Raw genomic sequence first — 20,648 nt, forward strand, 5'->3', positions numbered from 1 at the left:
ATATATGCTAAATATGGCGAGTACAGTGAATGTGGGTATGCTATCATACCTTTGAGTAATAACATTGATCAATTGTATTTCTTAGCTAGGGTAGGGTCTTCTTATACATAGCATTTTCTACTACTGATACATTTTATAAACATTTTATAATTGGACAAAGCAGTATTAATACTCTTAATATTAGTGGAGGAATGTGACCTCAGACTTCTTCCTTGCATAAACCAAATAATCACACAGTGATAATTCAAAATGGTATCGAATGAGAATATCATTGAATAGCTTGATCTAATTTCATATTTTGCATGATTGAAAAATTTGATACTTTGCATGAAAATATAGTGTTCCATACAAACATTATATTACAGATTATGTATAAGACATTTTGCGATAGGTAGGTTTCTGAATCAAAGTAACATGTTTGTTAGACTTATGTTATGTGTCTTGCAATAGCTTTGACAATGGGATCACCCGTGGGTTGTTCAATATGTAGAATCAAATATCTTATTAAAGAATCATAATTTCCTTTCCGGCGGTGTATGATTTACGTGTGGAGTAAATTGCAGTATTCCTCTGCCGGATTCAATCCGTTGTTATTGCATAGTTAATCGCAGCAACAGTGGCAGTTTCTTCAATAGAAACCTGTTGAAACAGACAACTATAGTTAGTACTGGAATGTACAATGTTTATGCACCATTATATGTACGACAAATATTCAGTTGCTGGTGATTGATTTGAGAAATGTTGTAGTTAGTACACCATTTGATATTGCAGCAGCAGATGTCCTCTAGTTTTTTTAATTTAAAGTCTTCTACATTCTACAACAATTAAGCAATTGAAGAAGTAATGATTTCATGGTTGAACAGTTATGACAGCTGAAGTAATAAGTTTTAATAAACTTAATACCTACCGGTACCTTTAATTACAGATGTACTGGTCTCTTGCTTCCTCTAACTGTACTTTCTTCCATTATATTTTTGGTTTTCAACCCAAGAAATTGTTACTTCTCTGATGTTTTATGGTAACAGAAAGACATTGCTTGCATGGGAGAACTGGGGAATTAAAAAAGCTAGCAGTGAAACAAAAGAATCTAATCTTCTTATTACTTTGTGGTATTTTCTTCTATTTCCGTGAAACTTATTGCCTTCACTCGTCCTACCTTGAAACAATGTATTTAATTAATAACATTTAAATTAAAAAAAATTAAATAACATTTAGGAGACAACGTAGTATAGTCACTAAGAGCAAAAAAAATGTATCGCGTATGAATTCCTTACTTTTAGACCAGGATCGATTTAACAATCGATTAATAATGTCGAAAAATCAATTTTCTTATTACCTCATTAATTTTCTTTAATAAAAAATCAACATAAACCCCAGCTCAAATAAGATAATACGTTATTATTTAACACATTGTAAAATACATGTATAAAACATGCACCGAATGCGTAAAAGAATAATTTACAGAACTCAAATAAATCGAGCATTCTAAATACCATCGACAAAATTCTACCCTTTGTACCATACAAAAATTTCCTTCATGCTCTAATAGTAAATTCTATAAAAACAATGAAATACGAGGAAGGAAAAGAAAACAGTCAAAATCACTCTCCTAGAATAATAAATATAAGAAAACGAAAGCAATTATACGAGGAACAGACAACACCATCCAGGAGATGAGTTTCACGTTTTCTTTATTGTTATTAAATTAATATGTTGTTCAAGAGACTTATATACGCATACGTATGTGTTCAAGCGTGCGCTCGCGCGTTCGCCCGCGTGCACACACATCGGTACGCCTATACGCACGTATGTATGTACTTGTATATAACAGCGACAATTACAATGCATCGTTTATGATCAGTAATAATAATCGTAATCGAAAACCTTACCCGATTACTAGATGGAAACAAAACTGGCGAATTAATCATAATAATCGTTAATAGTACAGTCGTATTACTCGTAACCCTTAAGTCCATCGTTTAATGCTTATATCACTCGTTATAGATACAGGGATACAGAAAAATAATACCGCGCGGCTGTGGTGGAATCTTCTTAAAGTATGTATGTATATATATAAAAGGGGATCGAGGACTGTCATTAGAATAAATTTGCTCTCGCACGGATTCGCTCTGTCTCCGGATTGGAGTACCGAACGGCGATCCAGGATCCACGGATCGACAACGATCGTCGCGACGAACGAGTTGTCCCGTCGAGATCTGTCGAACTTTTGTCGATCGTTCGAACTCACATGCTTTGGAATTCGCTAGATTTTGGAAGGTTCAAGTTGTTTAATATACAAATTTCTGAATTTAAAACTTTCGAATTACCGAACTCAAGTTCCGAGCTCTGAAACTCCGAGGTCTTCGTGTTATAAAACTCTCTAAATCACGAATTCTCGATATCTCAGATATTTTAACGTTCGAGGTATTGCACTGTACACTTCCCGAATATTTTCCGAACTTCTGAGGTACCGGTCATTCAAATTTTCTTATATTTACGTGGCAAGTCTCGGAAATTTCGAAATTCTCGAACAGTTTCGAGAACATTTAAAGCTACCCTATTTTCAATTTCATCCTTCCAATCCTCGTGGCGAAATATCGTTAAAAATTTCATTTACAAAATGATCGAGGACGTCCCGATCATCGCGCTCGATATCGTTCACAGTCGCGAATATCTGGTCGCGTTCGGAATTGCTCTCACGCGCCGCTTTAAACAACGTCAGGATAAATTGTAGCTTTACTTAACGATCCTACCAACCGAGCTCGTCTATGTGATAACGAGATCGGGATATCAATTTTACACGAGCTGCACTATTTAGGTCCTTGGTCCATTTTCGACGCATACGTTTATTTACAAGACATCGTTACGTTTTCTGTGTGTATGTGTGTGTGTGTCTTTTTTTTTTATTTATTTTCTCTTTGGTGCGTGCTTTTACCATTTTATCATTACTATTACTCATTACACACACTCTTACTCTCTCACTCACTTTCTCTCCCTCTCTCTCACCCTTTCCCTTTCATTTTTTTGTTCGTTTGTATGATCAGCTATCATCCCTCTTCACACGACGGATCGAGAGCGAATCGTCGAGAGGATCTCCGTGTACATTGTAAATCGTTCCACGCGTCGCGGAATGCAGATCGGGGGATGCATCCGCATCACTGTTTTCAGCTAGTCGAGTCGCTCGAAAACGAGTACATACGTCAAACAAATACGATCTTCTATGTCGGATGGTACTCATTCTGATTGAACGTCGTCAAGCGACTCTCGGGCGACGCCTGGACTTTGGAAGTGGCACGATCCCTTGGGCGAATGGGATTCTGGAAATCTTTGTTTTCGTAATTTTATAAATAGTTACAATTGTATATCGACTTCGTTTTGTAAGGAAATTTTATAGAGTTAGTGGACACGCGAGTTAAAATGTTCAATTTTGATTAAATCTGATTTGCTTGAATTTTTCAAAGGATGTTTAAAATTAAAATAATTGAAGTACACATTTTTATGTTCGAATAATATTATGTTTGCTGTATATATAATTTATGATATCTTTTAAAGAATTTAAAGAAATTAAAGAATTTTAATATTCTTACTATCAATTGTACTGTTTCACTGTATTTTAAATCTTTTAATAATAAAAGTAAATATTTGAGTCATTTCAAGAATATATTACAAAATATAAATACGAATATATACACAAAAGGAAAAATTGTATAGGTCTGATAACATTTAATGCAACGAATTGCAATAACCTTTTTGAAAAAGGAATATCAAATGAACGAGAAATTGTAATCGAATACACAACATTTTAATAAATATTTTTATTAAAATGTTGTGTTTGAATGGCAAGAAAAATGAAAAAAATCACTTTTCAATTAGCTACACGATTTATTGTTCATTTGGAAGTATCAAATTAATCAAAAATTCCAATTATATACACAACATTTTAACAAATATGAATCGATATACTCCATAGTCAACTGAATGGCCAGAATAATTGAAACAATTTATTACATAATTTAAAATGTTAGATTAATCTGAAACACCAATCAGTCACAAACATTGACTTACGTGTTCCACAACCAATCTATAGGAAGAAAATAAAGAAAAATTTCCTCCTCATCGAGGACGTCAACAATTATCTAATTGAACGTACTAGATTAATCAGAAATCCCAATCGGTTACGTAAACTTTAAAAAAATATCTTCGACGTTCTATGATCAATCGATGACAGACAAATAGAGGAAAACACCATTCTAATTGAGTACATTAATTGTTATTTAACTTTTATACAAACTCTTGCTTCCCAAACCGTATCCCCAACGTTCTCTTCCGAAGCCAAGGCGGCCGAAAGCGCTGTGCAACAACTAACATATCGTCCCCGCGGCGAAAGACGATCATTCCTCCTCGCCGTGATCGGTATGGAAATATCGAAGGTATTCTCGAATTTTTTTTTTTTTTTTTACTCGTTTCCCTCCGCTGGTTTGTTTTTTTTATTTCTTCTTCGTATGGCATGCTATTACCTGTATATGACACATTTACAATAATAACAATATGTTTTTTTTGCTCGTCGACAATCGCCACGGTCCACCTCGCTCCTTAACTCGTACGTTTTTTTTTTTTATGTATACGTGTATATTTATATACTCATATTTATATATTTATATATTTATATAATCCGAAAAGTTGTTCTTCAGTGTGTCACCGGTGTATGTTTGTGTCTGTGTGTTCGTGTATGCTTTTCGAAGGTCCTGGACCCCCTCTTTCACCCAATCCAATCGCTTTATTCCTCGATCGATCCTCGCGAACACCTTTTTCTGTCGAAAACCTTCACGTTCTCTCACCTGTTCAATCAGCTTTTTTTTTTCTTTCTATTTTTTATCACAAAATTTCGAACGCGTCGTCGAATCATTCGAGTTTCACGCTTCACACGTCCTCAAGCAAATAATCGAAGCAACGTTACAGTATTCGCTCTATATAAGCTTGCTTTCTCGATTCTTTTATAATGACAGTAACGCTTCTTTATTGTATCATGAGACTCGTTGACAACAAGAATAGTGACGATCAAATTGCTATCACTCTTTCTTTGTATCGATCAAATAGAAGAATAGTTGCCAGGTGATCAAACAACTCCAGAATCGTGTCTATTGCTCTCTATAAACGCACTGTCAGACCCGAGCGATGCTACTATAACGAGGGAATACTGTGTATAATCGAAATTCGTGCTTTATAACTGAACGTTAATCAATACTGGAATCACGAGAGTATTGGAAATGACTGGTTTGCGATTAGTTGTAAAAGTTGTTTAAATTTCAACTCTTGATTGATGAATTTTCTAAACTTTTCAGTTACTTGAAGTCCAATATCTAACCGAGTAAATTAATTTTATTAATTTTTCTTTCTTCAACTATGATAATTATTGGTAGTTTCAGTGTTAAAGGTAAACTAAATTAATAATGCGAAATTTTCAGAGAAATTTAGATTATTCTTATCGTGGATAACGTTGGATATTCAGAAATATTTATATTAATTCCGCGAAGATCTATCTTCTGACAGAAATAAAAGTTACAATGAATACAAGTTATTAATTCTTGTAATTTTATAATTGAACGTTGTATAACCCCTTGTCTTATGATTCTTTTCACGACTGTGTTTTTATTGTTAATAATTTACCCGAATAAACGAACGATATATTCGTTGTAAATATAAAGCTACAGTAAACGTTACATATCGGTAACTGCAAAATAATATTCATATTTATTGGATTCAGTTTAATGGATGAATTACATCATAAGGCAAGGAATTAAAAGTTACGTAAGCAAAGTGTGGTGCTCATTCTCCCTCAATAAATCAAGACAGAAGTAATCCTTATGAAAAATATAGTGGCTCTCCTTATCACACGATCTGCCCGCTGATTAATTCTCGCTTAATCGTTTTATAATGTCGATTCCCTCGGATCTCCACCCGGGAACACGTGAAATTCATGGCGACCGGTCGTTACTGGCGTACCTGTCAGAAGCTTGTGCGCAGCATTGTCAAGCGATAAAAAATTGTTCAGGTAACGTTACATTGCGGAATTCGTTGTCGAAATACATAATGTAATAAACTTTGACACATTTGGCTCCTTCAACGAGCATGGTTTTCGATTATCGTAATTGTCGCGCTCGCCGTAATTTAAGAAGCTGGTCAGCCTACACCAGAACGGACAGCGACGAATGAAGAATAGGAAAATGATCGATATTGCATAATCGTTACATTAAAATTGAACTCATTCATTTTGCCTTTTTCTTTACATTTGTTTACGCACGTCTAAGTAAAAATTTATATATTCATCGTGTCAATTTCATTTCACTTCTTTTCGAGATGTACACCTTGGCAGAAAAAAAAAATGGAAAAAGAATATACGCGTAGAATATATTCTTTGTTTCATAATTATATGCAGTAGCGACGAATACACACAGAAATGTATAAAAATTGCTTTCTGATTATATACTTAGTAATTGTTTATATTTAGGTTGCTATATAGGTCCAATACAATGCGTTGGTAATTGTGCGTTTACATTCTATGTAGCTCCACGTTGCTCGGATCGGCTGCAATTACCAATATAACAATTGAAAATCACGATTGTTTGTCAGGGTCGTCGTATCATGAATCATTGCTCGTCATCGTGGCATGCTCAACACGTACGAGGATAGAAAACCATGCCTTCACATTTTATCATTAGTAACACAGTGTAATTCATTGGAATGAAATTATAGTTTCCTTATAACCTATACGAATGTTCTCAAAGGAACGAATGCTTCTTTAGATTGTTTCTTTAATTTCTTACCGAAAAAATTTCTGTTTATGTGAATTTACATACACATCTTCAGTCTACAGATAATGTAATCCCCGTTCGAAGCAAGATCATATAGAAAGAGAATGTAATAGAGAATTGCATGAATTAATCGTACGTTTAAATAAACGCCAGCCTTACTAACAATTCATTGGTAGACACTATATAAGTCATCTGTCAACTCAGTCGAAATCCTCGTCGAGCATGCTACACCGGTAACGAGATCATAAGTTTCCAAGTTATGTTACGTGTCCACATGCGAGTCGTTATCGAGAGTAACCTTCAATTGTATCCACTCAAGAATAGACTCTTCCAAATTTTACTCATGAGAGTAGAAGTGACTTCTATTGTATAGAGCAATTATCGAAATTAAAATTGTGAAGGTGACACGTGACTTTAAGCTACGTATTCACACGAAAGTTGAACCCCCGAGGGTAACACATTTAAGTGAACACGTAGCATTAGAAACTTACCTGGAATCACGTTTACCAGCGACGATCTCCACGTTATGGCACACCGTGCTCGCTATTGCTATTCCCATGGACATCGACACCACGACACGCGACAAAAGACGCAGACGAACAGATTCATTCCCTTTCACCCCTCGAGACAACGTTCTCACACGAACATACCCGTTATAATAAAATACACATTCACGAATGTCACAGGTGCTTCTCCTTTCCCTCCCCTCTTTACCTCATCCTTCAGCTCCCTCGATCGTTTGCCATAAATGGAATCCGTGCCACACCTCGGTCCGTTCTCCCCCCAAAGCCTCCTCGTGTCTACAATTATGTACAGGGTGGAAATTGATTAATTGTCCTGATATCTCTCCCCTCAGTTGCTCACGATCTCTCTCACGCCATTATAAAAAATTGATTCGTTTCACCGGAGACTTATCGTTAACACTTTCCATCGACCTCCATCCTCTTTGAACTTCCATCAACCTCTCATCTTACAATCGTTCACTTCCTCCCTCCTCCTCCCCCCCCCCGACCTTAAAATTAAGCTCATCCGATTCACATAACCGGTTCTCGGATTCTCCCTAGATGTTGCATATCTTCAGCGCGTGGCTTATGAAAAATACTCTTCGAAGACAACCGCGTGGCCCATCACAGATAGTTCCGGCGTCGGAGGGTCACTGGGGCTGCCGCCGCGTCGTGGACGTAACAACACCAGTCCCCCATCACTTTTAACATCGTCCACGCTCCTCTATGTCCCCTCCCCCCCAGCCCCCTAAAAACGTAAACTTATCAAGGTCGTCCCTTACGTCGTACCTATGTATATCGTATGTAACAAGAGTCAGTTTCACTATGTACACGTTTTCTCTCGTCCTCGTTCCCTGGAATCGCGGGACCAGAGCCCAGAGGAGCCAACCTCTCCCTCCATGGATCGGAACAGATCCTCTAACGGAACACCCTCGTCGTATAAGTTCGTTCGTTCGTCTCGGTGAAACAACAAGGATCCTCCGCGTCGTCGTTCACGGTAAAGGCGCGTGTTCTCTAATATTATGTACACTTCCACCCGCCAGGGTCTCTCGAGAATGCAAAACGAGTCCTCTATCCCTAACCCTGGAGGGATGATTTTACTTCTTCTTCTTCTTCTTCTTCTTCTTCTTTTTCTTCTTATTAACTTTAAGGCAGTGTCGTTTGTCCGTTGGCGACGAACACGAGTTCCTCCGGATTCGTTGGGCCAATGGCGAATCCTCCTGTAGCAGCTCGTTTCCTCTTTTGCGAACACAGATCGAAGACACTTTCGTCACTTTCATGTCTCTACTTACGGGCTCGCGCGTCCAGGTACCAGCAACAGCAGAGCCAGCCCAATCAACGGCCCCGTGGATCCTTCTCCACCTTCTCGAGTCAGGATCATCTCGGACGATGCTTCGAATTCGACTTCGAACCGCGGCCCCGTGTGTCATACGGGCTCCTCCCGTTTGAAATTGATGTTCTGGGAGGCGCAAAAGTCCCGCGTGAACGGGATACAATTGAACAGCTTGCAGACCTCGCACTCGTACACCGGCACGTTGTAGAACAGGGCAAGCAGCAGGGTGAATAGAACCACGATCAGGATCATGCAGATCCAGATCAGCCAGATTTTACGGCGACGATCGTAGTGACCGAACGAAATGAATGGCATCAGCGCGTACGCGGCGAGGAAGCCGAAGATGAAACCGAACAGGTGCGCGTAATTGTCCACCCACGGGAGGATGCCCAGTACCAGGAGGGCAAACAGGATCACGATCAGTTTCGACAGCGCTCGACGGGGGTGCTTCAACATCGGCCAACAATGCAGCACTTCGACGATCAGAGTGGCCAAGAGGGCGAAGTGCGCGCCAGCCGGACCCACCTGTAATTTAAGTGGCAATGCATATTAGAAGTTGTTTGATTTATATGTGAAAGTTGAACTCTCGAGGGTAACATACTTAAGTGAACACGTAGCATTAGAAACCTGAGCTACGTATTCACACGATAGTTCAACTCTCTAGTATACTACTAGTATACTACTATATTACTATAGTAAAAACATAGTAATAGAATATATTAAGGTTTATTGTAAGATGTACACTGAGTTTCAAGCCTCTACATAATTTTTCAAAGTAATCAATTTTTTTAAATGACTAAAGAAATATCTATTTATATAACACTTTCTTCTCATAAATCGATCTACAATTATCAGACAGCGGACTTTATAGATTTACATCAATTATCTCTGAATGAAGTCAAATACCGAATGATATTTCACGAGATTACATAGCAAGTACTGACTGAGTTTAAACAGTAAAGAAAAAAATGGAAATGCAGCAAGGTTTAAAACCAGCTCCATATACCCAAGTAATGGGCACTATTTAATTAACACAATACAGTGTAAAGACTTCATTCCCCGTACAGAAGTTACCACTAACCCAGCCAATTAAGAGGAATTCAACTGTATTAGCTCTCCCGACAATAGCTACTTTCTGTCCGATTTATTCCCTCTCCGTTCATCCAGGATCACTGTACAGACTTCGCTCGAACTCGGTGGAATGGAACGGCGCGGAAATACAGACGACGGAACGGAATCGACGTGTAAGTTAAAGTTCACCGAGGTGTTAAACGGTAAACTATCGAGCGATAAGACGCCCGCGTCGTAAAACGAACGATTGTAATGCCGTTGCCGTTTCCCGTGGATATGAGTCACGGTGCGCAAGGTGGTCCCCGAGCAATTACGTTCACCCCCAGGGTCGAAGAACTCGATTAAATCGACGATACACAATGAAACGCGCCGTGAGTTCATTTAATTAGAACTTCGCGACGCTCCGGCTAATAATATCGCGACGTGGCGAAGACGAAGGGTAATCGGAGAATGATCTGGATTATAATTTCAGAAGAGGATGTTTTTGATGGTTTGGCTTTTTGGGATGTACCATTGAAAAAGTATATGATAGGGATGATGGGTTTCTTGAAACGTTGAAACCCCTCGAAATCCAAGAAAGTTTCGATATTCGAGAATTCGAAACATTGTTTTCATGATTCGAAATTCTCACAACCCAGATAAGAAAATATATAAAATCGTTCGAAAATATATAAATTGGAATTACAACTCACCTCCGCTCTATAAGGGACGAATATTGCGCTGGCCAGGTTGCCAGCTAGAGCCCCGATGAAATAGATCAAAGCGACGCGCAGCGAGCCTGTGAGCTTCTCCAGGTCGCGCATTAGAAAGTACTGAACGAACAGCGTGATGGATAGATGAAGAATTCTGTGAACAGAGCAAGAGATCACGTGTCAGTACAATTTTCGTTTAACACTGAATAACTACGATATATTCTTGCGTAACCATAATAATAACTTAGGTGTTTGAACTTTCAGAATATTCACTGGTTATTGCGTGATTTTCAGAGAAAATTACAATATAAAAAATGGAGGATAAAAAAATATACCTTGAATATTTTTAATTTTAAAAACTTGTGAGTTTCTCGATTCAATTTCAAATTTTGAAAGGAAATAGGGATCATTTTTTCAAATATTACGAGAGTGAACAATATATGAATAGGAATATAACTAACAATTTTCGTTAAATAATAAAAGAGTGTTTTCTGGTCTAGATATTAGAAATACATAAAACAGAGATAATGAATATCATAAAATATAGGTGAATACATTTTGCTTTTATGAAATGAATTATGCTGACTTCGAAATATCTGATGCCTGATAGCAAACGTGTTAAGTGTTTCATTGCAAACTTACCCGGCATGAAGAAAAGTGGTGGTGAAGAGCCTATAGAACTGATCCGGCCATTCAGGATGAAGAAATGGAATCATGCCGCAAACGTCGTGCAAACACTCGACCTGGGAGCAGAGGGACGCCTCTTCGTGAAAGTAACCGTGCACGAAATCGCAGTATTCCTTCGTGGTGATCCGACACATCCCGTGTATACCGATACAGCATGGATGTCCGATCACCTCGCAGACCATGTGCTCCGCCATTTTGTCCTTGTACCTGCTCACTGGAAAGTTACTGTTGCCCCGTTGGCTGCCGTTTCTACTGTTGATCAAGGCACAAAATTTTCCTAGATATTAACCATTCATCAAGCATACATTAAACATTATTCAATTCAACGAACAAAAATATATGGGAGACTTTCAGACGGTGGATCCTATTTTGTCACCATGTATAAGCTATTAATTGTTGAGAATATAGGCGTAAAATACGTCTGACACAGCGGCTTATTCTACTTGCGTTCTTCAATTGTTTCACAAGATGGTTTCATTTATTTGATTTCTTTTCATTCATAAATTTAAGTAGGAATGGACTGTTGTAATTAGTATAACTCATCGCAACAAACGTATTTCAGAAGCGTTTATTTTGCCCGTATTTTCAACAACTGGAACAATTTGGAAACGAAGCATCGAAGGCAATTTCATCACTTCTGATTTTCGTCTTTTAGTTTGGTATCTAAAATCCACAATTTATGGTTTTGTTTTTGAGAAAAGTGGATTTGAAGATTTATCTAAAATGCATGTATTTGTGCTGGCATTAAGTAGAAACAGCCTGTAATGAACAGACGTATTAGCCAAGTCCTATTCTATTGCTCATGTGTATCAAACGAATTTTTAAATTCGATCATCTCGAAAACCAAGGGTCGCCTGAAAAAATTGTATTCTTTCTTTTTGACTTATTTTGTCTTAAAGAATCATCGGCTGTCCTGTTGTACCACCCTACCTGAGGCACTCTGTATATAATCTCAGAGAAACGAAGAGGGAAATAAGAACAGTTTACCAGATGAAACAGCAAAGAGTTTAGGGATAACGAATTTACCTAAACCGTTGGTTGAAAGGGTTGGTCTTGCGACAGATTGGCCATTTAGTGATGTCGTCCGGCCACTCGTACGGCGCTATGCTCGCCGGAGCGTCGCAAAACTTCGGATCCAATCCGCAAACCGATCCGCTTATGCGTCCGCCAGGTCCGCTGTCTCCGGGTCCCCACTTTTTCCAGGTCGATATTGTGTTCTGAAGTTTTCATACGTTTCGTTGAGTATTTCATCGTGTTCCACGAAGAAAAATAAATCGTATCACTGTGCCATTTGTTTCAACACATTTTCTATCGTACCGATAACATATGAACGACAGAATGAAAAAGAATGCTATCAAGATCAGGTAACAAACTATAATTCGTTCGGCTGATGTTAAGAAAAATATCTTGATAGCCAATGTGTCGAAAAAAATGACAATACAAGGCTTACTATACCACGAAAAAGAAATAGTTAAATTGATATGTATTACTACTCATAAATATCATAAATAGACTTTGGATTTTATGGATCCAGAAGATACACGATTATCTGAAATTCGGTACTGTAAGATGTACAACAAAAATCAAACATGGGTGGATAAATACTAACGAGTGGTAGTGTACATTCCGATGATTCTTATTTCAGAAAATTCTTCCATGCACAATTGAACTGTAAAATGGTTGTATCGCTCTCATTTAACTCTTCCGTGCACAACTGAACTGTGAAACTATCGTATCATGCTGGCCATAGCTTAGTGACCAACGTATTTCAAAGTATAACTCTCCGACAGAATTCTAGCCATTATTAATAGAAACTCGGTGTCTAACAATTAAACCAAACAGTAACCATAAATGTTTCGAAAATTTACCGTAGCTGTCGATCTCAGTCCCCGTACCAGTTGGTTTGCAAAAAGAGAAGATCATATTATACACACGAACGATGCACAGTGGTTCGAAACCACGAAAACGTGGTGAATACTCGAAAAATAAAAATTCGATCGATAAATAAAAAATATAGGAGTTGATCCTATATAGGTCAATAGTTATGTATACGGGGTGTTATTTAATTAGTGGCACAACTGGGCAGGGAGTGATTCCACGTGAAAAAATAAGTCGAAAATATAGAATAACAGTTTTTCATTGGAGACTTCCATTTCTAGAAAAGGTTCATCCACGCCAAATCGATCATTTTTTCCACTCGCTATCAGGGATTTTGTTCTATATGAAATATGATGTAGCCCACATGAAATTAGGGGAGGCTTAAGTCATCACTTTTCTGTTCTTGAATTTGTTGAAAAAATATAGGCCGCCGAAGTTTACGCTTTTTGCCTATTTTCGTGAAGCAGCGATGTACTTAAGAATTTATACCTTGGAAAATATTTATCGTATCAAGTTCGTTCTTCGATTATTTTAATCTAGAACGGTTGCCCTAGTATATATTAATAACAAGCTAGCAAAAATCGTAAACTTCGGTGGCCTGTATTTTTTAAACAAATCCGGGAACAGAAAAATTATGACTTAAATCCCCTCTAATTCCATGTCCAAAAAGTGATCGATTTGCCCTGGAATGGCCCAGAATCGACTTTGAAACTTAATATTTATAAAATAATAACAAATTTTATTCTACACTCTCGACTTATTTTTCACGTAGAATCAACCCCTCCCGGTTGTATCTCCAGTTACATAACACCATCTATATCTCACCTAGAGTATGCATAATTATTCTATTTTTAATCCCTGGACCACGTGTAATTTGACTTTGAATTTAGTTGGATTTTTTAAAAATGAATTTTAAAATAATATATTTAATTATTCGATAGAATTTGGAAATAATATTAACCAGGCTAGTACTTTAGAAGGTAAATAACAAAATACATATAAAATAAGGTTTTTTATATAGAATTTATGCCATGTTTCTATGGTCTTCAACCACTGCGCAACGATACTCGGGTTAACATTTGGAGCAGGTGTGCTCGCCTTCTATTTTATATCCGAATGGAAAATCAAAGTAAGAACTCACAGAGCAATCGGCTTTGCTGGACTGCACGCAGCCGGAATCGTCGTTTCGGATGCAGCAGGCTGTGTCGCGCTCCCTTTCCCGCCAGACATCGATCTCTTTCAGGATCTTGATATCGCGACGCATACAAGGCGCGAACTTCGCGCCCAGGTGAATCAGATCCGCGGCCCTTGGACCAAACCAAAAATTCGCTGGTTCCTGGTAGTCCACTTGCTGCAACGATAGACTGGTCACGAGAACCTGTAACAGGATCGACGTGACGCACGTTCGTTGTATTATTCCCATGTATTTTGATGGAAATTATAGTATAATTAAAATTATTTCATGAATGGAAGGATGTTTGGGATCTCTTAGGTGGAAGTTTTTTGTCTATGTTGAAATATTAGGTGTAGAGATTAGTAATCCATTATTTTTTAAAGTTATGAGTAGAGTGTAGATGTTTATGCAAATACAGAATTTTATGGATTAATTTCTTGAAAGTGGACATAAAGAAAAATTTACTTTCCTTGTTAAGGATTGTAGTACGGTTGAAATAAAGGAGAACTTGAACAATCTTTCTGCATGTTTTTAGTATACTGCACTTTAGAACATCGAATATTCTATAAGTGCATAAACTAGGTATGAGATGATATATCTTAAATTGCAAATATCGTCTCGATCATTCATGGAGAAAATAGTGTAGAATGTTGGAAAATAATTGCAAATGGAAATAAGATCATCTAGATCTTTGAGCTACATAGAAAAGAACACAAGTCTCATTAAGAAGCAGTGGATCACTCCTTGATACGCCTATTAGAAATTGATATTCCTAGTAGCAATTTATTGTATATTACTTTACGTTGTGCCAGTGTCAAACACAAACTCACCAGTCCCGATCTGTGACTAAGGTCCATGCCCACGGGCCCGAAGCCGTAACACGCTAACGAGATTATCAAAATGAGCACTTGAACGGTGGTAATCCAATACGTGAAGTATGGTCGATGATCCTCAAAATCATCCAGTTGTTTCCTAACGTCTGGCTTCTGAGACACGCTCTTTCGAAAAGATCTCCTGCAATCACGACAAAGAAACATTAATTCAAAAATATTCGAAAACGAAGTATCAAATGAAAAAATTTTATTCTCTATTTTCGACTTATTGTTTCACGTAGAATCATTCCCTGCACGTTTGACCACCAGTTAAATGACACCCTGTATGTTTTTATCCCGTTCAAGCAAAAGTAAACTATACAGAAAACATTCTTCGTCGAATATTTTTCAAGTTACAGTGAGTCATTCTGTACAATCATGTTTCACTTTACATTCTTTACCATTTCGGTGTAAGACATATTTACCCCGATATAATTTATATCACGGTCTCTCCCCATTTCTGACAATCGTTTCTTGTCTGCATTTGTTACTCGCAGTTTGCAGGCACCTCCAACTGGGTCGTCGCAGCACGATAAAATCTTCGCGCGATCGTTAAAACGGAGGAGCACGACCGAGCCCACGAGAAAGTTATTTTAATAAAGCTGCATTATTATCATCCCACGGCCACGGAGCGCGGAAACTGCGAAACGGAACGCGCCTCGGGAAGACGAATTTGCGCGCTTTCGTCCCCTCGCGTTTGCTGAATTTCGTACTATTTAGGGAACTGAAAGACGTAACGCCGCAATATTGTCTTATTTCACGCGAAACCTTACATTCGACCATTTCGACATGTCTGACAAATTTATATGATTCGTAACCAGGTCAAAAATTATAAATAATAATGGTACTTTTCCTTCAACTGTCTCTGATATTATTCCACAGTATCAAATTCTGAGTATATTCTACATACTTCAATTTCTTTTATAAGTAATACCAATAATTTGAATCTAATAATTTGGATATTATTTCCAATTTTGAATTCAGAGTTTATTTTGTCTACTCAACGAAGAATAGTCGTTTAGAAAATAGGAATCCTTGTGAAACATTTCCATTTCGTAGTGAATTGAAAGTCCATTTTTTGAATTTCTCGCGCAACCGTTGTTCTTTGTGTGCAATATTTTTGTTCTGCTTTCGATTGCTCGCCGATTGAGTGTCATGGCTGTGATAAATTGTAAACGAGCTAGAATTTTAACGAAGCGCGACCGAAACGTCGACCAATAGAATTATTCATATGGAGATTCATTTACTGGCCGTTTCGAAATCAATTTCGTCATCCATGTGGAACAACAACGGCGTCAATGTACAATATAATGATTTCCACATATTTAATAAACGTGTGTACCCAAACACGTGGTTTTTCGTTGTTTGCATAAATCTATTTAATATTCTGTGGCATTTATATTTGATCTTTGCACCGCGAAAAAATACATAGGTGAAAAGTTCACTGTCGCAATATTAGTCGAACAACCTTTATCGTGTGACATTTACCAAACCTGGAAATGGCACGTACTAATTCATTGGGTGAATATTCTAGAGAAATTACCGAATAACATTAACCTAACAAAACCATTGGACCTCGAATTATTTTTTTTAATTATGAATGAATACGTTACGAAAATGAATTCAATTTTTACACAATATTATTATAGAATCATTTAAAAATATTCACAGCCTAAGTTACATATAAAATTACTCTTTAAACATTATAGATATTCAGATGAATCTCTGAATAAATTGATCGAGTCGCATCGTAAATAATCGTTACTTCTCTGTATCGTGCAATAACAAATATCGAAGTGTAGTCTTATAGAAATTTTTTTTTTCATAGGAAAAGTTAAACTCACCCAAAGAATCTACCGACGATTCCCATGCCGTATTGCCGCCTGTTACTGTTGTCGAATATTCGGTCGATGGTGCTCGGCGAAATCCTCGTGCCCCCGGTTAAATCCCTCCTCAATGTCACCCCCTCGTCCTTCTGCCCTCTGGTGCCCTCGCCCATGGAGGTGTCGTACCTCGACCTGCTCCAACTCGTTTTTCTGTAATCTCCTTCCCGTTGTAGATCATGACACTTTGCACTCGACGTCGGACGTTTATTTCGCCCTCCGACGTCGAGCCCTGATATACTCGAGCTTCAGCCTCTGATCTAATAATCTTGAAGAGACTGATCATGTCCCAGTTACAAATTTTTAACTCTCGAGTACCAGACCAGTGCTTCCCGTTCTTCGCTAACTTTAGGACCATAATCCTTACGCGGATAATAAGGGAATTTAATCGGAAGTGACAGTATTGGAAAAATCCTCTATTTTCATGACTTGGATGTTATTAATATTAGAAAGAATGTTATTCAATGTTTTTGTGAGTGTTAAGGGTCTTCTTCCTTAAATTTCCGTTGGAATAATGTGATTACACTTTTTCGATAGTTCGAAGTTGTTCCGAACATTGTTAACGGAGGAGTGAATTTAGGAAGATTGTTTTTAAGTTTGCAGTTCCAGATAAGGAAGTTGGAATTATTTTCAAATTAGAGGATGATTATTACCACTGAAATGATAATGGAACAGGAGACATAAAGATTGATTCGCACCTTGAAATGTAATGGTCCCTCGGGATGTGACGAGGTCTTCTGACCTGTCCGTCGATCGACGTCCTCTCATCTTTCTGCGGTGCAAACCTGCGAAACCATTAAACCACTCCATAAATCAACCGAACATTACACACAATAAACGATCGATGTGTTTAAACTGCTACTGAAAATCTGACAAAAAACTGACTAAAGGAAGGGACACCTGGTTCAAAAACCTGAAGAGGTCCTTCAATAACTCCTCCATTAATCAGTTTTCCAGATCTTCAATAGCAGTACACATGATCTATACGTACACAATTACTAAGACACGGTGTATACACAATTCTGATCCAAGAATAATTCTACATTATCAACGTCTTAGAAGAAAAAAAATCCGAAATTTTGTTGTTATAAAGAAATTATATTTTGGACAATTTGTTAGCACCATTAAAAGTTTTCATGTATCTCCTCTGGTTTTCGAGATAGTACTTTCGGGTCGAAACTTCGAGGGGTGCTTTCACCCTTTAAAGTTTTGTCCCAGCCGACAAACAAAAATAAGTATCCCTTATTTTTGACTGCTTAACAGACATACGAAGTTTCATCAAAATCGGAGAACACTTCCGTGCCATCCCTTGTCAGACCTACTCCGATCGCTCTTTCAAATATGTATCTTCTCCTAAATATAGCATACTACAAATTGTTTCAAGATCAAGGTCACTCAGGACGTTGACCTTGACAACATAGCCAAGGTCATGCCCTTTTTCTACATAATTAACCATACAGAACAAAATACAGTATATAATATCCAATATATTTTTGCGAATATCTCGGAAAAAATTATTCAGAACGATGACCTTGACAACATATTTCAAGGTCATTGAAATCGTTGAGCAAGAACCTATTCCCAATAATTACTAAAGATTGAAATGGCCATTTGTGGGCTCCAAGTAAGATGTCAGTGTGAACGAGGACGAACGCTTACCTGACCAATTCCTCGGACGTTTCCCTCTCGGCCGCGGAATCGAGCAGATCCGCGACTTTCGCGCTGTCCTCCTCGTCCTTGGATAGTCCGTCGATACCCTGCTCGATCTGCGACTGCGATTGCTGCGTGGGCGGCGGCGGAAGCGGCGGCGGTGGCGGCGGTGGCCTGTCGAAGAAGGACCTTTCCTCGTCCTGGCCGCTCTCCGCTGACGTCGCCGCCTCTGCCCCCGACACATAGGCAATCACGCTGGGGGGGAAGCTGCGTGACTCCGGCCTGGTCTGCGATGTCTCACGGGGCCGTTGTCTCCTCAGGGACTGCAAGCAAAGACGAAGAATGTGCTTGTCAGTAATATTATCTATATTCTTTTTTCTACTGGAAATTGAGTTTCTGTATTAACCCTTAACTGCTGCTATCCGGTTAATTTGACCATAATGCTATTTGAAACTTAGAAAACGCGGTTAATTTTATAGTTGTGAATTCATACGCTACTGTATTCATATGTCAGTCGACTGGTAAACGCGCTGTTGTGTAGTCGTGCTACTTATCAAGACAGCTAGTTGCCAAAACGTAAGACTTGTTACTTTTGTCCTGCAAAAAAGAAAGAAAAGCATCGCATGGTTGCATAACTTGCCATAAACCTGTGTGCTCACAATCTTCGATACTTATTTGCAAGGAATGCATATGACATTTTCAGTTTTATCGTTTTTATATCTAATATGATTATGTTTACTTCAATAAATGAAAATAAATGAAGGGGAGTGGTGTGGTGAAATAAATACATGTTATAAGGGAAAATTTAAGGATGTAATTAGTGGTAACTACTAACCTTTAATGTAATGAAAATACGATTTAAGTTTGCAGTGTGATCGTACTATAATAGTTTAGCAGCAGTTACGGGCTAACGTGTCAATTGGGGAAGACGAGTTAATTTGTGTGTAAAGGTGGGAGATGAGGACTGTCGGTCGATTGGCATTTGTTTTATAATAGTTGTTATATTCGTCTCGTGTTACGTTTGTTCCTGGTCTCCCCTAGATTAAACGATTTCGTATAAACATTCCCAGTTCACTAATCCTATTGTTTCCATAAACGTGTATTAATTCCACCGCACAGCCCCCATCTTTCTAAAACGTGAATCGCGTGGGGGTCGTACATTAGAGGGACGTAGCTATATTGTCGTTATGCGTGGGGGCGGTTGCTAATTTCGAGCAACGTAACGCCATTCATTAATATTAAACTACGTGCTGCCGCGCGTCTGTTGACAATGCCACGCCGGCCAATTGATTGGGACCGGGCGCGTAATGCTATTTTACGACGGTCGATAACGACCTCGGGAATTATTTTATGCAATTAAGCGTGCGATTATTCATATCAGAAAACGCGTATGTGTAACTAATGTTATATCTCGTACGTTGATTCGCACGGCGATCAACCGTAATGTCACCCACGCCGTAATAGTTGCACGATGATTACGTACCCCCTCGTTCCGCAAATCTCTCGTTCCGACCTCGGTATTTTAATTACCTAATAATAGGTCGGGCAGAATACAGTACCGGACAAATGATTTCGGACAAAAACCGTTTCCTGTGCTATTTGAATTAACACTAAAACTACCAATCAAGTCAAACTGACTTGCCAATATATTCTTACAACGATGATTAAAATGTTATAACAATACATTTTCTTAGAACTTTTGTAACTTTTATTACGATACAACAAAAATACATGATACGAATATTTTATTTCGGAATTTAGAATACGTAGCCATATGACAACAGTAGAATGGAACGAGTCAATACATTAAGCGTCATATGTATCTAAATGAATACAATCAATTCTGACCTAATAGGGGTCACCTGTATTAGTTTGGATCTTATGTAATAAAATAATAAACAGTGGCCAAAATCAATATAATTTTTTTTACGTGATGGCGCTTATAGTGTTAATATCGGTACGTGTACTGTGAGTGGAGAGAAAATTGAAGAAAGTGTGTGTTACTATTATTAATAGGGGCAATATCTGGCCAAACAAGTAGAATATGTACGTGCTTCATCAGACAGTACATGTAGAGGTTATATATGGTTCAA

At 38.0% G+C, this 20,648-nt stretch overlaps 1 protein-coding gene across 1 annotated transcript in view; it reads right to left on the reverse strand.

The window, feature by feature from the left end:
• Positions 1-7,956: 7,956 nt before the first annotated feature.
• Positions 7,957-20,648, reverse strand: part of LOC107193903 (inactive rhomboid protein 1) — a 33,250-nt gene continuing 20,558 nt past the window's right edge. The window contains exons 5-13 of the mRNA XM_015583439.1: positions 18,565-18,878; positions 17,604-17,690; positions 16,867-17,058; positions 14,981-15,164; positions 14,118-14,354; positions 12,125-12,315; positions 11,054-11,350; positions 10,412-10,565; positions 7,957-9,173 (exon numbers count right to left, since the gene is read on the reverse strand). Coding sequence (XP_015438925.1) covers positions 8,742-9,173; positions 10,412-10,565; positions 11,054-11,350; positions 12,125-12,315; positions 14,118-14,354; positions 14,981-15,164; positions 16,867-17,058; positions 17,604-17,690; positions 18,565-18,878 — 2,088 coding nt within the window. The 3' untranslated portion in view covers positions 7,957-8,741. The remainder of the gene's footprint in view (positions 9,174-10,411; positions 10,566-11,053; positions 11,351-12,124; positions 12,316-14,117; positions 14,355-14,980; positions 15,165-16,866; positions 17,059-17,603; positions 17,691-18,564; positions 18,879-20,648) is intronic.

The sequence above is a fragment of the Dufourea novaeangliae genome, unplaced genomic scaffold, assembly GCF_001272555.1.
Source record: "Dufourea novaeangliae isolate 0120121106 unplaced genomic scaffold, ASM127255v1 scaffold21, whole genome shotgun sequence".
Taxonomy (NCBI): Eukaryota; Metazoa; Arthropoda; class Insecta; order Hymenoptera; family Halictidae; genus Dufourea; species Dufourea novaeangliae.